Raw genomic sequence first — 17,130 nt, forward strand, 5'->3', positions numbered from 1 at the left:
AATCAAATGTTAATTTATAACATTATAGTGCAGAATATGTGATATATAAGCCTCCAAACTCCTATCCTCATGCATGCCTCCACCATATATTGCTTGGTCGTTTCCACCGGAGGTCCACGGTTGAGCTCTGAGATTTGACGACGAACTTAAAAAACCACCTACAGATGCTTTACACTCTATCATTTAGGATAACCTTTGTATCCTTTTGTATTACCGCGAGGCATCATCATTAACCTCCACCATATTGAAAGTAGAACAATATATTTTTAAAGTACACAAAATTTAATGAATAATGTTCCAAACCATATATAACAACAAAGGAATCAGAGTTTTAATTTAAGAGTAAATTATATCTATGGTCCCTTAACTTTAACTCAATTGGTGCAATGGTCCCTTAACTAAAAATCCATTACCATTGGTCCCTCAACTCATCAAAACGTCCAGCTATGGTCCCTCAACTAAAAATCTATTACCATTTGTCCCTCAACTTTAATTCAATTGGAGAAATGGTCTTTTAACTTTAACCTAATTGTAGCAATGGTCATTCCAATATAACTCGTTTTGACAAAAATTTTGACATAGTTGACGAAAAGGACCATAATTACACATTTTGATGAGTTGAGAGAACCCTAATTATATAAATGGTTATTCCGGCATAACTTATTTTGACAAAATTTTGACGAAATTGATGAAAATGACTATAGCTACACATTTTGATAAGTTGAGGGAAGAATGGTAATAAATTTTTAGTTAAAGGATCATTGCTCTAATTTGATTAAAGTTGAGGGACTATTGCTACAATTTATTTTTAATTTAATCCTGATTGGGCGGCTCAGACTTTCTGTAACCCTTGAATCTGGGCTGATTCTTCTTCCAATTTGCAAAGGTATTGGTCGCACAATACGGGATATCCATTTTTTTAATTTGTAAATTGAATATTTAATTACTTGAAATATATTTTTCTTCTCGTTTTTTGTATTTTACTATTATTTACAGGAGGCATCTACATCTACAAAGTCAAATATGCCCTAATGGGGATGGTGATTGGTTAATGCAAATCATACCTCGTGGTTTGGCCATAAGCACGTGACTTTCTCTGCAAATTATGTTTAAGTACATTGCACTCTATCTTTAAAATAACAACAATAACAATAATAATAATACATCACCCTATGATCTTTAAATTAATTACACTCAATAACAATACCACGGTTCACACGGTACGTCTTGAGTTCGATTCATAGTGTTGGTGAATCACACAATGGAGGCTAAAAAAAGCTTAAAATGCCTCTGTAAGTTTTCCTGGTTACCATCGAGTCTCCTTTTTAACCAAAGAAAAAAAGAAAAAAGAAAAAATGAAAAATCAATTATGGGATGGATTTGTGCTAGAATGCTTGATATGATCAAATACAAACATTGTATTTTGATCTATATGCTTTCAATCTAGCACAAAACTATGTTGAAAATGAAAATTTGTGTGAAATATATTGACTTTCTATAGTATGAATACAAGTTAAATATGCTGACCTATGAATGACATACGACTTATGTCATGACGATGGAGTATCCATGTGATCGGATTAAATATGTATTTGTACAATAGCTGGAAGCTAAAATGTATAAGAAAAAAAAATCATGTATTTGATACAACAAGGTAGAGAATTGATTTTTGTACGCTTCTTTTCTCTTCCATGCACATCCACGTATCTTTTTTTTCCTTTTTTCTCCAAAAAAAAAAAAAAAAAAATCAATTAGTGATTTAGCTATGACAGTCCATCTTTTCGGAGGTCAGAAAGACATATAAAAACATTTGAAACCCATTAGATCACCATTGTGTGATTCACTAGCGCAGGAATCAAACTTATGCATATTTTTTACCTTTAAAGTGAATAAATCAAAGAATCATATGATGTAAATAAATATAAATGAGCAAAAGGAGAAATGTGCAAATCAATTTCCATAGGTATATTGGAGAAAACAAAGAATATTATGAGGTAGATATGTATGACATCAACAATACCGTATACATTACGTATCAAGGAGACACGATCCACTAATAATGGTTTAACATCTCCATTAACAAAGTCTAATAAATTACATTAAATTAAAATTAAGGTTTTTTATACAAAGAATTAAATTTTACAAAATTAAAATTAAGGCTTATGGTGCGTTATAAATAGGGTCCCCCCCCAAATGGTTGGTGCACCCCTGTCAAAGCGCATACACAAAAAAGAACCAGAGAGAAAGAGATACTCTTCCGTCAATGGCCACCAAAATCTACATTGTGTAAGCCTTTCTCTCTACTCTCTCTCTCTCTCTCTCTCTCTCTCTCTCTCTCTCTATTGCTTAGTGATTTATTAAACTTGTTTGTGTTCTTAAAAGTAGTAATGGTGTTTCTAGTTGCTTCCATTTTATGCTTTTTGGGTTTTTTTTTTTCCATTGACTTAGTGAATGTCAATGATCTTTGATGAATAAAGATGAATCTTTTCTGGGTTGATCAGTGTTTTTATTTGCTCCCATATTAGTATTTCTGGGTCTTGTTTATTTAATTAAATTAAGTAAATGTTTATCATCTTTGATGAATGAAAAATGAAATCTTTTTCTGGGTTTATCAAGTTTGCTTCTTGCGAGGTGATGGATTGTGTTGTGGGTTCGGTAATGCAAAAGATTGGCATTCTGTTGGAGATGGTGTGGAATTTGCATTGGGCATTTTTTGTTGACTTGTTATTTGGAAGAATTTTTTAGCTAAAATGGTCTCTGAGATTGATATAAACCTTCACTCTTATTGAGATTGAAAATCAATAGAAGTGGTCTGATGTTTGTTCACCGCCAATTATTTTGATCCGTCCGTGAAAAATCTTTATTAAATTGATGGTATTTTTGTCAAATCAACATTTCCACTTACTTTTTTTTTATTTATAAACGGAAGATTTTTCATAGAATCAAAATGATTGACGAAAGACAAACTCATAGACCTCTTCTACCGATTGTTAATGTCAGGGACAAAGTGAGGAATTATTCCAATCCCATAACCATTTCGGCTAAAAAGGGTTTAGAAGAACAATATATTGGAACATTTCGTTGTAAATGATTACCTCTAAACATCTGCTAAGGTTAATCTATTTAGTGTTAATTTACTAGGGAGTGCTAATTTGTTTTCTTAATCTGCCTTGGGAAAAAAAAAAAAGAAAAAAAAAGGGAAGCATTTGCTCTTGCTTACTGAAAGTCAAACTTAAAGCATCACAAATAAATTTATATAATTCATATTATTTGCTGGTTGTATTGTGGGATGGAGATCTCTATAGCTACATTTCACTTTCGGTTTTGGGTAGAAAGTATTGCAGTTTTCCTATCGTCCCATCGGTTTCAGTTTAACATCCAGTGCTCAAAAGATTAGGGGAAGTTTTATCTGCTCTCATAGAAAAGTAAGGTTGCAGCTAGTGGCCTAAAGTGTCTAGCTTGTATTCTTGTAGGTATTTTTAATGTTTTGAATTTCCAATCATTTGTGTTCTTCTTCCCGGTCTTGAGTGGGGTGAGGGAGGGTGAGACAGAGGCCTGTTTTTTCTTTGATTTTCATGATCGATTCATGAAATTGAACTTTACACTAACTACCGTGTGTATGTGTCAATATCTAGAAAAGGAGGGACTAGTAATTGGAATAGATTGAAAGTCTTAAGGTTTAAACGACATTGTGCTGTTATCCAGTAACAATTCGAATGTGGTTGTGATATCTGACCTACCTTTTGAAATCATAAACACAGAGAGAGAGAGAGAGAGAGAGAGAGAGAGAGATGCAAGGTCTCTGCTTTCCTGCTTTCCGTGGCCCCAGAATGCGCCATTGTCGAAATTGGTTCTTTCTGTTTATATTGATACGCGTGTGAGTTCCAGTCAATATTTACATTTGCTTCTGAACTGTCTTACATTTCTTCTACACTCTTGTCAAACAATCGAACAGTTAATCATATGGGTGTATTTGATGGCTCCATGAAGGTTATTTGATCATCTTTTATCACTGGCAAGTTAAATTGAAAGTTTTGTTACGTGCTTGGTCTCCCTTTGGTCATTGTCCTACCATATTCTTTTGGCTAGTTGAATGATAACATTTTCTGTTGTAGTACTACAGAAATTTCATTTTTACACCACATTCATTCCCATGTATGGTGTAATGAAAGAATGCGCCAGCAATTTCAGGCACTCTTGTTTTAGCATTCAAAGAAGATTATTACAATAAAGTACTGATATCCAAATGTTATATGCTATTACAAATTTGAGTTAATTTTTAAAATATGCTATGCATTTTACAGGTACTATTCTATGTACGGACATGTTGCCAGGTTGGCTGAAGAGATACTAAAAGGAGTTCAATCTGTCGAAGGAGTAGAAGCCAAACTATGGCAGGTACGAATTGTCGTTGAATCAACACATAAAATTATCACAGCTACAGAAAACATCTGTTGGCCAGAGTATCTGTATGCATAAAATTATGCATGTGTGTCACATGTCCTCGGGTTGGATGTGCTACATTAATTTTGTTCTTAGGCAAGTTCTCTCAGGAAATGGTTTTTTTTTTACCCTTTTGTTAAACATAAATGTTCCTTGCACATTTTGGCAACAACCATGAGGCTGCTATTGCAGATTGTAGACTTGTAGTTTATCCCAAAGCAACGTGTTCTTATAAAATTTCTAGTTTGATCTTTTGATGTTTAGTAACTAAGCTTCTAGAATACATAGATATTTTGAATCGCTAGCTTAAGCTCACATATTGGTTTCCGCAGTTTAAAAGTCGGACAATCATGCAGTTTTGGATATAGGATAAGCTGACTTGAGTTTCTAATCAAAATGTACTAATAGCATTAATTCTTTTGCTGGGATCTTGTGTTCAGAATTTGTCTTTGAAAGGGATATTGGTCTCTCTCCTGCAAAATTTCAACATAATTAACCTGGTTCAGTATACTTGGCGCCTTAACAGGTACCAGAAACACTGCCAGCAGAAGTTCTTGGAAAGATGGGTGCACCACCAAAGAGTGAAGTGCCTGTAATTTCACCTGAGGAACTTGTGGAGGCTGATGGGATAATCTTCGGTTTCCCTACCAGATTTGGAATGATGGCTGCACAGTTTAAAGCCTTTTTTGATTCAACTGGAGGCTTATGGAGAACTCAGGCACTTGCTGGCAAGCCCGCTGGAATTTTCTACAGCACTGGATCTCAAGGTGGTGGACAAGAGACTACCCCGTAAGTTTTCAGCCAACAAGAGTATTTCTTTTCATTAGGTGTACAATGACTCGGTTTTTTTGAACTGTTTCTCGTTCTTTCCCTGTTGCGTTGCACTTTACTGAATTGTTTGCAATGTGATTTTTCATGTCCTGTTTTTGATTTACTTGAAACCGTGCAGCTTGACAACCATTACTCAGCTTGTTCACCACGGAATGATCTTTGTACCTATCGGATACACGAGTGGAGCTGGCATGTTCGAGATGGAGCAGGTCAAGGGTGGCAGCCCCTATGGTGCGGGAACTTTTGCTGGGGATGGCACAAGACAACCTTCTGATCTAGAACTAGAAACAGCTAGCCACCAGGGAAAGTACTTCGCTGGCATTGCAAAGAAGCTTAAGGGATCTGCCTAATTATGATGATCAATTATACAATCACTGTTGAGTGTTGCATACTTTCATTTCTTCTGTTCTTGATTCTCAGTCCGGTTTTCAATTTGCAATTTCGTGTTTTCGTGAAGAATAATTTGCTTTGTCAAATGTATTTGTTGTAACAAGTTTTATTATTGAATAAACAGTTTTTATTACTGAAGATTAACGCTTGTATACAGTATACAATGTAAACTTTACAGGAGATCTCGGTCTCTTACCAGTTGCTACACCTTTCATTGTAACTTGGATATAGCATTGGCTGTGAGAAGTTTCACATTCAGATATCAAATGAGGCCAGTCCTCCCATGTAAAAAAGAAGTTATCCCGCGAATGCTAAGGCCATGCAACATAGCTTTGAATCTGGTGAGCTAGCCAATCCAATCCAATACATCAAACATGGCCTAAGCCTCAGTATTCCACACTGTACAACATAGCTTTGAATATGGTGAGCAATCCAATCCAATCCAATACATCAAACATGGCCTAAGCCTCAGTATTCCACACTGTAACTTTAAAAATTGTAAGCTATCCTATTCTATTCAATCATATGCACCAAACGTGGCCCAAGAGCCCCAATTATCAAAGGCACAAGTGGCTGCCCATAGCTTCATCATCATGCACCTTAACGTTGCTGAATATCTATATGATGAGTGTGGTCCAAGTGATCTTATCACATTCACTTCAGGAGTCTATGTAGTCCATTGGACAAACGCCTTCTGCATATCATGAACTCCATGACCATATGCAGAAGGAGTTTGTCCCATGTTTAAAGGATTTTTTTTTTTTTTTTTTGGTTACATGGGAGGAATCAAATATTGAAGCTATCCTTATCCTAACCCATCGATCCACCTTCTCATCACTTGGCTAACCTCAAAGGCTACTTTCCCAGGAATTTTCATTCTCTCTCTTGGGATGGTCATCTAAAAGTTATGGGGGTAGCTTGAAGAAACTAAAATAGTAAATTAGGCACCCAAAATGAAATAGTGAGCCCATATCCAAGAACTAATGAGGTATCACTTGGGCTCAAAACTAAGGATGTCATGCTAGTAAGTGGGAAAAGATGTAGTTCCACTTATTTTTCTTTAACAACGTGATTCTCTAAATTTTAACTTTCAAGATGAAAGATTCATACCGTGTGCCAAAAATAGAACACGCTACTATAGCAAACTAGTCTAACTTAAGTTTGCGTGTTTCAAACTCATTTAAGAACTCAATTAGAAGCTTTATGTAATGGTAACAGGGGTGGAAGATAAGATTCAAAGTTTTTAAAAGAAATAAGCCTTTTGAAGCTGGAAAACGTCAAGAAGAAGACAGAGATAGAGTCTTCATTGATTAGCCAAAACAAGAAAAAGAGGTATTGATCCATTAAAGTAAAGATTTGTAATTGCTGGAAGTCATAGATTTGCTTTATTTACAACTACAGCATAACACAATGATGCCAAGATGCTTTCCCTTTAAGTATTCGTTTTATGTTTCATCTTTTCAAATGAGTAAACGTAGTAGTACTAAGTACCATGCCAAAGCTTGGAGAAAATAATTACAGATTTCAATATTCCATCGAGTAGTCGAGAGAGAGAGAGAGAGAGGCTAGCTATAGCAAATGGTACTGATCCCAATGCTTCAAAGTGCTTGGTATCACACCCTTCCGCCGATCAATTTCACAAGTCACAAAAAGATGATAAAGTGGGCGCCAAGAGATACCAAACCCCAACAGATTTTGAACCATTAAAGTACCTTTCGTTTGCTTTCTCTCATGATTAGTCATCTTTTATAGGGATTCTTCAATTTTAAGCTTCCTCTTGATTAGGCTCTTTGGTTTTCAAAATTTGGAATTTGTTCAAAGCGACTTTAATTTCAACAAACAATGACTAGTAATATATAACATATACACACCCAAAATATACTCTGGGATTTTCAAAGTAATAAGTATATATACGATGAGGAATGTTAAGGGACTCTTCATAGATTTTCTGTCACCTCATAGTTTAATGTCAATTTTCGTGCCAACATTATAAAATATTATGCCAAAAACATAAGATAACAAAAAATTTATGAAGTGTTCTACTTTGAGAAAGTCTTTTAACATTTCTCTCTCTATACATGGAGTTATGAATATAATTTATGCTTACTAGACAGCACAAGTATGCAAGTTCTACTGGCTATACTTTCGTCAGGAGTTTTGTACATATTAGGTTCTGTTTGGATATGATCACTTCTCTCATTTAGATTGCAAATGATGAGCCATAATTCTGAAAGTAACAATACATATGCAGTGTTCCATCTGCACTGTTCGTGTTGGGAAAAGTGAGGAAAACTTTCACCCCATGCAGTGATGCTTTGATAGAAATTCCAATATATAAATGAACGAGGATCCTCTTTGGATCTTCCAATCACATCCGTTTATAGTACATCGTGCGGTCAGAAATTATTTTAAATTTTTTATTTAAAATTGAATATAAACAGTATATGACGAAAGCTGATCACACAATATACGATAAACGGATGTGATTGGAGGATCTCCAGGATCCTCATAAAGAGGATTGTCATTCTATATAAATAAAGATAATGTTAGGGAGATTAAATTTATAAAAAAAAAAATTGTGAAACTAAAAGATGTAGAAATTGATGATTGACATACTTAAATGTTGATAAACGTGCTCATTCATATTGGAAACTCATAATTTTGTTTACAAATTTTGTTTTCAAATTTAATCTCCCTAGCATTAGCCTATAAACAAACACAAAAAGGCAAAATGAGTAATTAAATTAGGAAAAGGATCCGTGCGATCGTGACCGTTCATCGTACATCATGCGATCAGTTTTCATTAGGTACTATTTATATTTAATTTTTAAAATTTGAAATAATTTATGAGCGCACGACGTACAATGAACGGTTACAATCATAGGATCTCTAAAATCCCTAGGAAAATGATCCGACCATTAAATTAAATTGAGCTGGTTGTAGACTTCTAGCTAGTTGCCACCAAGGATAATATTATGTAGATCATGGAATTGTAGAAGTTAAAAGATAATCAACACTATAGGTGATAAACCAACAGGATTCCTCTCCGGATCCTCTTTGTGAGGATCCTGAGAATTCTTGAATTGTATTCGTTTATCGTACATCGTGCAATCAATTTTTGTTAATTAGGTATTGTTTGTGTTCAATATTAAATAAAAAATTTTAAATAATTTTTTATCACACGATGTACGATGAACATATACGATTCAAGGATTCTTGAGATCCACACAAAGAGAATCCGAATTCTGTGTTATTTTACCAGACATACGTTTATATTGCCAATCAAATAATTGATGACTCAAATTACGATAACGTAATTTACTTCTTCACAAACATAAATATATATAATATAGGGAAATTGACTGAAATAATTATTCTATAAATTTTAATTTCTAAACTCATCAAAATCAAATATTGACGACTTATAGATCATATAATACATATGAATTAAGAGTACTGATAGGTAGAATAATTTTTAAACCCCATTTGCAAATTAACCATGTGATGTGTCACCAATATGAATTAAGCACGTTAATCAACACTTAAATAATAACACAATCATTAGCAACCATGTCATATGCTTTACATAAAATGATTTAAATAGATATTCTCCCTAGCACTACCTATGAATTAAACATAAACATCATATCTGAAGAAAAATTAAGCTTCCACCATAAACCAATTTACAATATGGGGAGTAGCCAACTTATTCATAAGCTCATGCAAGGTCCATCCTCTCATCATTGTGAGACTCATTTTCAACATGCCCTCTCACATGTGGCAAATTTTCAAGCCTAACATGTGGACAACACGAACTGTGTGATATTGGGCACGTGTGGCCGTTGGCTTCAGACATGTGACAACTTGCTCTGATACTAAAAAAAAAGTTGAGATTCCACTATAAAACCAATTAGCAACATGGGGAATAGCCTAACTTAATTATAAGCTCACATAAGGTTCATTATTCATTTAATGTGGGATTCATTCTTAACATTATCTATTGTTAAAAACATATCGGTCAAATATGAATTTTTTTTTTTTTATATTTCAATTATTAGAATTTATAAATTGATTATTTCAGCTAATTTTTCTATAATACATCTTCTTCTTTACAAAAATAAAAAAGCTATTATTAAGCAGAAGGGGAAGGTTTAAGACTATTAGATTAATATAGGGAGAATGGAATTTCGAACTTGGGACACATAGGGAGAAATCCAACATTGTTACATGTTTAATGGACGAACCTTATAATTGCGTGGCCATTTCCATAGGAGGAAATTAAAGGATAAAACATATAATAATGCTAGGTTTAAGACTATTACATTTCCATAGGGAGGAGAATTTCTAACCTAGGACGTATGAAACTTCCTATCCATCTATCCATAAGGATTCTTCAGTTCTTGTTATATGTTTAATGGACGAACCTTATACTTGCGTGGCCATTTCCATAGGAAGAAAATGAAGGATAAAACATATAGTAATGCTAGGGTATAAGACTATTACATTAATATAGGAAAAAGAAAATTTCGAACCTGGAACGACGCATAGGTAGAAATTCAATACCCTATCCATCTATCCATAAGGATTCTTCAGTTCGTGATATATGTTTAATGGGCGAATCTTATAATTTGCGTGGCCATTTCCATAGGAAGAAATATTGAAGGATAAAACATATAGCAAGGCAAGGGTTGTTGGTTTTACACGCGCAAAGACATGTACTCGCGCATGCACATCTTTCTGTCACTCTCGCCCTCTCTTTCTCATGAGTCATGACCAGATTCACCACAAACCCTAAAAGCAGGAACAGTGGGCCGACCTCTGACTTCCCACTACCACATTCCAAACATATAATAAACGAATTCAAAAAGTGAAAACGCCAATCAAATAATCTCCACTCGCTCATCTTTCTCTTCTGTTCTTACAACAATCAACAATATATACAATATATAAATCAATTAACTACAATAAAGATCGCTTTAATTTTTATTTTTCTCTTCTCTGAAGGTGTTGGTGCCAACCCTCAACGTACATGAACAGGAACAAAAGGCAGCTCTTCACACCCCATCTGCTAAATTCAGCTCTTGTCAACAACTTAATATCTCTAAACCCTAATATATTGTCAACTTCCGCTAAATTTAGCACCTGTTCCTGTTCCAAACCCACCTAATAATAATTAGGGTTTTACATAATTATAAAGAAATGGTCACTAGCTAATAATTAATCGCTTCCTCAGCTAGCAGTTGGCCCGGCATGCACCGTATATATATATATTAGGCCTTGGCTCCATCAGCTCTTCTCTGCCGATCACCTGAAAGTTGCTCCGAATGTTGGTGTCCAAAAATCAGCGGTGGTCTCATTAGCAACCGGGAATGTGCTTGAAATTGGAACCAAACACAGCCCTCGGCTTTGTAGATCTTGTTTTGCTCCTTCCGAGGCCTCCTTCATTTTATCAATACCCTGTTGCTGTTGCATGGGAGCTCCATTTTTCATATATGGAGTACTTAAAACCTGAAATATTACATAAAGAAAAAACTTACATCAGAACTAAAACCAGACTTGTATAAAGAATTTCGTTAGGTCTAACTTCTTTTTTAAGTACAAACCAGAAAACAATTTAACCAATTACTTATTTTGTTTCTAGAGGCAACTAGGGTTACCTAATTTTAACAAGTCTAAACTAAAAAAAAAAAAAAAAGGAAGATACTAAACGGAACATACACTGACTTGATCGTGGAGGAATTTGATGTACTCAATAGCTTCGTGGAGGACAGAAGCTGTATCAGTCTGAAAAAGAAAAAGAAAAGAACAAAAAGGATTCAAGGTAAGTTAGATGAATTCCTTTATCTAGCAAATTAGTAAAGTATTTTTTTCTCGAAAAAGTAAAGAAGAAAACAACAAAACTTCACCTTTCCGAAAGGTGAAACCAATTGCTGGAGAGCAGTGATCCGGTCCCCAAGCTTCTCTTTCCGAACCTAATCAATAACAAATTAATCAAGCTTTAATTAAAACTTTAAAAATCACTTTGAGAAAGAAAAAGCTTGCTAGCTGATCAATCGATGTCTGCTGCCAAAAGCTTGATTAGACGTGTGTGTTGTACCTTAAAAGTCGGTAAGGGTGAAGGTGTTTCAATTCGAGCTCTTTTGAATACAGGTTCACAGGCGCTGCTGCTACTTTTCTTTACAACGGATGAGCTTGAGTCTTGAACATCTTCATTAGTATTGGCCTAAAATTTCAACATCTGAATCATTAGCCTCAAACCCTTTTGTCATATATGCTGAATAGGTAAACTGTAAATTTCATGAATTACCTTGGTGGTAAAGTTGTTGGAATTGGGTTTCTTTTCATGAAACGGTGACGGAGAAGGTGTTGTGTACTGTGCTTGTGAGGAGGAAAAAAGATCATTACTAGATCGAACAGTATTGTCTTGATTTAAAGCCGCGGGAGCGGGGGCGTTCCAGAAGGGTGTGTTAATGTTATTGGAAAAGTGCAAGCCGCTGCCTCCGTTGCCACCAGGTTGTAACTGCTTTGGAAGCGACGAGGGTCTTAGGCAACTGTTTGGAGAGTATCTCGGCGGCCAACAATTACTAGTAGGAGAAGGTGATAAGAACAAATCATTTGAAAAGTGATTGTTGTTGAAAAGTGATTGCTGGGGTTGGGTTTGAGGTACTGGTACAGAATCAAATAGAGTTTGCAACATTAAGGCTGAGGAGAAGCCATAAGAATTAGCAGCTGATGATGATGAGCTTATAGGAAAGCCAGAAGATGATGGTGAACCTAATTGGTCTAAAGAGAAATCTTGATTCATGGGCTTGAAACCATTTATGATAGAAGACGATTCTTCATCACCTAGGGCGGCGGTGTTCAACTTGGTATTTAAACCCATATCTTCTTGGAGCATAGGATTATGAAAAGTGCTCTCACCTCTTCCGCTACTACTGCGACTACTGCAAGATAAATAAGATGATAAAGCTAATTAGTATTGTGAATTCAATTTTTCCAATCAAGAAGATCATATCAAATTAGTCTCTTTTTCTAAATCAATGATACAACTAAGACTACAAAGAGATCTTTATATCAAATTAGTCTCTTTTTCTAATTTCAATAATACAACTAAGACTAAAGAAATACAAAGAGATTTTATCTTCTTCTTTTGCTTTCGTGTTCTTGCTCTTTCTCTCTTCTGAAGCTCCTTCTTCTTCCAGATTAATATAATCAAGGATTTTCATGCCTGGGTTTCAACTAATTTAGAGAAGTAGCTATTTAATTAGCTGGCAAATGAATCAAAAGAACTTACACGAGCAAAGCTTGGTTAAAATCTGAGGGTGTTGAAGATAACGATGACGGAAGACCAAAACCTAGCATTTGCAAGGTGGGATCATGATCAGGCTTTTGAACATCTTGATATTGATCAAAATTAGCAATAGATTTACTATGATCACCATCGTCATGATCATCAGAAACCGAGTTATTAATCTCACCGCAGGAAGACCTTGTTGCCTTGATGTCCACCATGTCGTTGGGGTAGCCGAAGCCCCCCATATGATCATTAAAACCCATAGAACACGGAGACGCCGCCAGCACGTGTCTCGATGAATTCCACCATGAGTTGCCGCCACAAATCCCGGCCTGAAACTCCTCCGCCATAGTATTATTCAGCTCAAAAGTAATAATACTTCAACCTTTGTTAATAAATATATCCCTTGCTCTTAATTTGCCTCTTTGTATTTGGGTCTCACGAAGTAGAAGTATTCACCATATAATAGAGAGGGAGGCTATAAGCTATATATAGCACAATTAGGAAATATGAAATATTGTCTTGCGAGCTTTGCAAAGTTGCAATTTACAACTCTATATATCAAACAGTTAGGGCCGTAGCCCGTAGGGTGGGTACGGATATAGTAGTTGCAATTTATTTTACGGGAATCCGGTTGACATTTTTTTAAGGGAGATGATTGGACAAATGAGAGAGAGCATTCCGAATCGAATTTTCTTTGCGTTTTCTTTTAGCTTTGAAATTATTATTGTTTATTATAGTTTATTATAGTCTATCCATATATTTTTTATGCTTCATCTCTTTCTTTTCGGTTTTTAATAGTTATTTTATATTCTATGTTATTTTATATTATTTTTGTGTGGAAAATTCTTATGGTGATGCTTGTGAATAAAGGGATGATGATGATGATGGTGTTTGATCTGACCGCCACCTCACTGTTTTGGAAGAATAACTTACTTCTTTTTAAATTGTCTTTGTTGAAATCAGACGGTTGAAATTTGATCAGGGTCTTAGAATAATAATGGAAAAGTCCAAGTCCTAGTATAAAATCTTCAAGATTAGGACCCATGGGGACTAGATGGACTGCGTATAAATGATTATCGGTTATTAGGTTACGCTTCTATGTTCTGAATTTCCAACCCTACGACATCGCAATTCGCAGGGGCGAGTGACGCTCACTTTTCAGTTCAGAGTCTTCATATATTATTTGATCCTCAACAATTTTAATGTAGCAACCTCAATGTATGATGATGAGTAGCTTATTGCTCAACTAAATTCAAAATATATAAAAGAGCCTTTAGAATAATATCAGAATATCTCAAACTATTCAAGTTAGAAAAAAACTAAGATGGACAAAGCAAACCTAGCTACTGTAATTTGTGCAATACACCATATTTGCCTAACGCTTTGTGGAAGAAAATGGTGTTGTATATGCTTATTTTAAAAAATCATTTCATATTTTTCATGGTATGAAATCATTAAAATATGGCTCCTTTTTATCAAATCTATTTTCCTATTCTGAAGCATTGAATATCATTAGATCAAATCATCATCAGTCTTATCGCTTAAACTTCGATGGTAAATTTGTCATTTTAACTCTGTTTTAAACAGCCCCAACAACGTTCAATCAGAAGTTTACGTAACCACCAAATATACCGAAATCAATCATGCATCCTTATCTAACAAAAGATCAAAAGGGTAAGAATTTTAAGCCAGCAAGTAGACACTTGGTAAGTTACGGAAGAAGATGGCTAGCTCTAACACTAACTAGCTACTCTTTAAAGTCAGCGAGTGGTGATTAATTCAGTAAGCGCGGTTGACTTGACAAGCTGCTGCTCCAATTTTCCACGCAATTGAAGTCTGATATTTCGATCCCTTTGAAAATTCAAGTAAGAAGAGCATAGAATTTGGGGCTGACCATCATATGTACAGTACAAGTAGAAAGAAACACTTGGGCTTTTAAACTAAAACTGACTAGCAAGGACCACATTTTATATATAGAATGAATGAATATTCTTGATGGCGGTCAATTAGGGCAAACGTGCAGGTATGAGTTTTCATTCTCAACTAAGCCAAACGCAATCTTACAGCCCATAATTTTTGACATTTCGTTCAGATGTTAGTGATTATGTATGTTAAAAATAATAAGAAAATGGTTGACTGCAATTATACATAGAACTCAAAAGGAGTGTTAGGTCAGATCCATGAGTTTCTGCAGCAGCTGTCCTTAATAATTATGGTAGGAATTTTTAACAAATCTGTTTTGACACACTGATTATACTGATCATACAACGGTCCACGTGTGTAATACAATTTGTTTTCTTAAATGAAATGATACAAAAATGTGTATTAGTCATCCCAATTTGTGTATATACACATAGTTTCATTGTTTTTGTTTTCAAATTTCCTTTACAAAATAATATTAGCTAGTTATGATGGACAACAACCTAATTTTTCTTTCTTCTGCTTTCTTTTTTCAAATTTGATGGTACATCTTAATACAATGGACCACTACCTAATATTCATATCTATTAATATAAAAAATTAGTGGTTGACTACTAAAATGGTTAATAGTTTATGTAATTGGTTTTATTTAGGTTAAGCTATTACTCAATCTTCTCCAATAAACAAAAAAATCGATTAAAAGCACTAATAAAAAGAAAAAGAGGATACAGCAAGATCTGATCGAACTAACCAGCAGAAAAAATTGATTCAAGTAAATTAAAGATATGACTTCTTGTTTGATTTGGATTAGTTAATTAACTGGTTAAGCATGCTTATGACCTATGTCCTTTGAGAAGCAAAATGAGTCAACCGGGGACCCATTGGGGCAGGCACGCGTGCGTCGACGCTGGGGCCTCTCAAGCTTGGCTGAGCTCAACAACCGTCAAATAGCCCTGAGAATTGAGAGACGGGGTTTTCCTTCAAATGATCATTTCTCGCAGCTAACCCGACGACGTAGCCCACTGTGAGATCTTACGTTCGATTATCGCTAAAGACGACTTTGAATTACATTATTACTAGTTCATTGTGAAGTAAAGCTCTCTCTCTCTCTCTTAATGTAGATAATATCGTTTGTTCAAAAAAAAAAAAAAAAAAAACAACCACGTAGCCCAGCTCCCATTCTCATAACCAAATCATGGGCAGCATACAACTAGGTATGATTACTTTGTTTATTCAATACTTTATATCCAAAACGTGGTATTCCTGCAAAATATATGGAGGGGAAAATAGAAGAAAAACCATGGTCTCCCACTGGATAATTAGAAATGTGACTTAATTAGGAGGTCAGATATAATTTTGAGAGCACTAAGCGATATTGGAAGAGAGAATATTTGAACAAACAACTATGAATATAAAGATAAAACCTTCTAACATTTTAGAACGTTAATGTTCATATGTATGTTAACGTTCTAACATTTTACCATGAATAGTTTTAGTTTTTTTTTTTTTTTTTTTTTTTTGTGAATGAATGAATAGTTTTAGTTTAATCATGAATTTTGGATGTGGTCTCTAGCTATCAATGTTCTTCAACTAAATCCTTATTGATTTTCAGTTTTTGGTTGAAGTTTCCAACATTAATGTGATAATGTGTTTTCAAGTTGGTTGTTAAATTTTTTAGCTTAAAAATTGCAATTTGTATTTGCTTATATTAATGGGATTTTAAATAAAACTATACTCCCCAAGTCCCCATTCTATGGAGAAAATTCAAAATCAATAGAAAATCATGTTTTGCCATAAAAAGTATGTACATTTACATATAACATTTTTATTACTAGGAAAACATCGACGGTTCAAGAGAAATTTTATTGAATCATAAAAAAAGAAGTTATATCTAGTCATAGAGGGACATAATTTTACCCCTCAATAATACAAGAAGAACAAGTAAAGTGAAAAATATAAGAAAAGAGTGACATAAACCTGACCTCTCTTAAGAGAAAAATAAAAATACAGGGGTGGGGGTGAACGTAAAGCCTAAACCCCTCTAAACAAAAATCTAAAAGGTCTAAACCTACAAAATAAGTTGCAAAGCACCAAAAGCAATAGGTTAGGAAGAAAAAAAAAAAGGAGAAACACACATCATGAAGGAGGACAAACCTGTAAACCGGGGATGCACATTAATCTAAAAATCGAAAACCAAACAAACCAAGAAAATCCAAATGTAAAGAAGCACAGACCGCTAGTAGAGGGGA

At 34.6% G+C, this 17,130-nt stretch overlaps 2 protein-coding genes across 4 annotated transcripts; one reads left to right on the top strand and one right to left on the bottom strand.

Moving 5' to 3' along the window:
- Positions 1-2,135: 2,135 nt before the first annotated feature.
- On the top strand, positions 2,136-5,802 carry LOC125480302 (NAD(P)H dehydrogenase (quinone) FQR1-like). The gene is made up of 4 exons (XM_048590943.1): positions 2,136-2,286; positions 4,305-4,398; positions 4,970-5,232; positions 5,393-5,802. The coding sequence occupies exons 1-4, from the start codon at positions 2,264-2,266 to the stop codon at positions 5,622-5,624; spliced, it is 612 nt and encodes a 203-aa protein (XP_048446900.1). The 5' UTR covers positions 2,136-2,263; the 3' UTR covers positions 5,625-5,802.
- Positions 5,803-10,554: 4,752 nt separating this feature from the next.
- Positions 10,555-13,569, bottom strand: LOC125480328 (transcription factor bHLH112-like). 3 transcript variants are annotated; one of them, XM_048591006.1, is made up of 7 exons: positions 13,143-13,563; positions 12,959-13,019; positions 11,972-12,608; positions 11,762-11,887; positions 11,571-11,636; positions 11,383-11,448; positions 10,555-11,172 (listed from the first exon to the last, which is right to left on the bottom strand). In XM_048591006.1, the coding sequence occupies exons 1-7, from the start codon at positions 13,306-13,308 to the stop codon at positions 10,969-10,971; spliced, it is 1,326 nt and encodes a 441-aa protein (XP_048446963.1). In that variant the 5' UTR covers positions 13,309-13,563; the 3' UTR covers positions 10,555-10,968. The 3 variants fall into 3 exon arrangements, with proteins under 3 accessions (XP_048446963.1, XP_048446962.1, XP_048446961.1); XM_048591005.1 differs by having other exon boundaries at positions 11,389-11,448; positions 12,959-13,569; XM_048591004.1 differs by having other exon boundaries at positions 12,959-13,565.
- Between the last annotated feature and the right edge of the window lie 3,561 nt (positions 13,570-17,130).

Source organism: the organism of the source record quoted next, unplaced genomic scaffold, assembly GCF_019419815.1.
Source record: "Pyrus x bretschneideri cultivar Hongxiangsu unplaced genomic scaffold, Pyrus_bretschneideri_v1 Contig33, whole genome shotgun sequence".
Classification (NCBI taxonomy): Eukaryota; Viridiplantae; Streptophyta; class Magnoliopsida; order Rosales; family Rosaceae; genus Pyrus; species Pyrus x bretschneideri.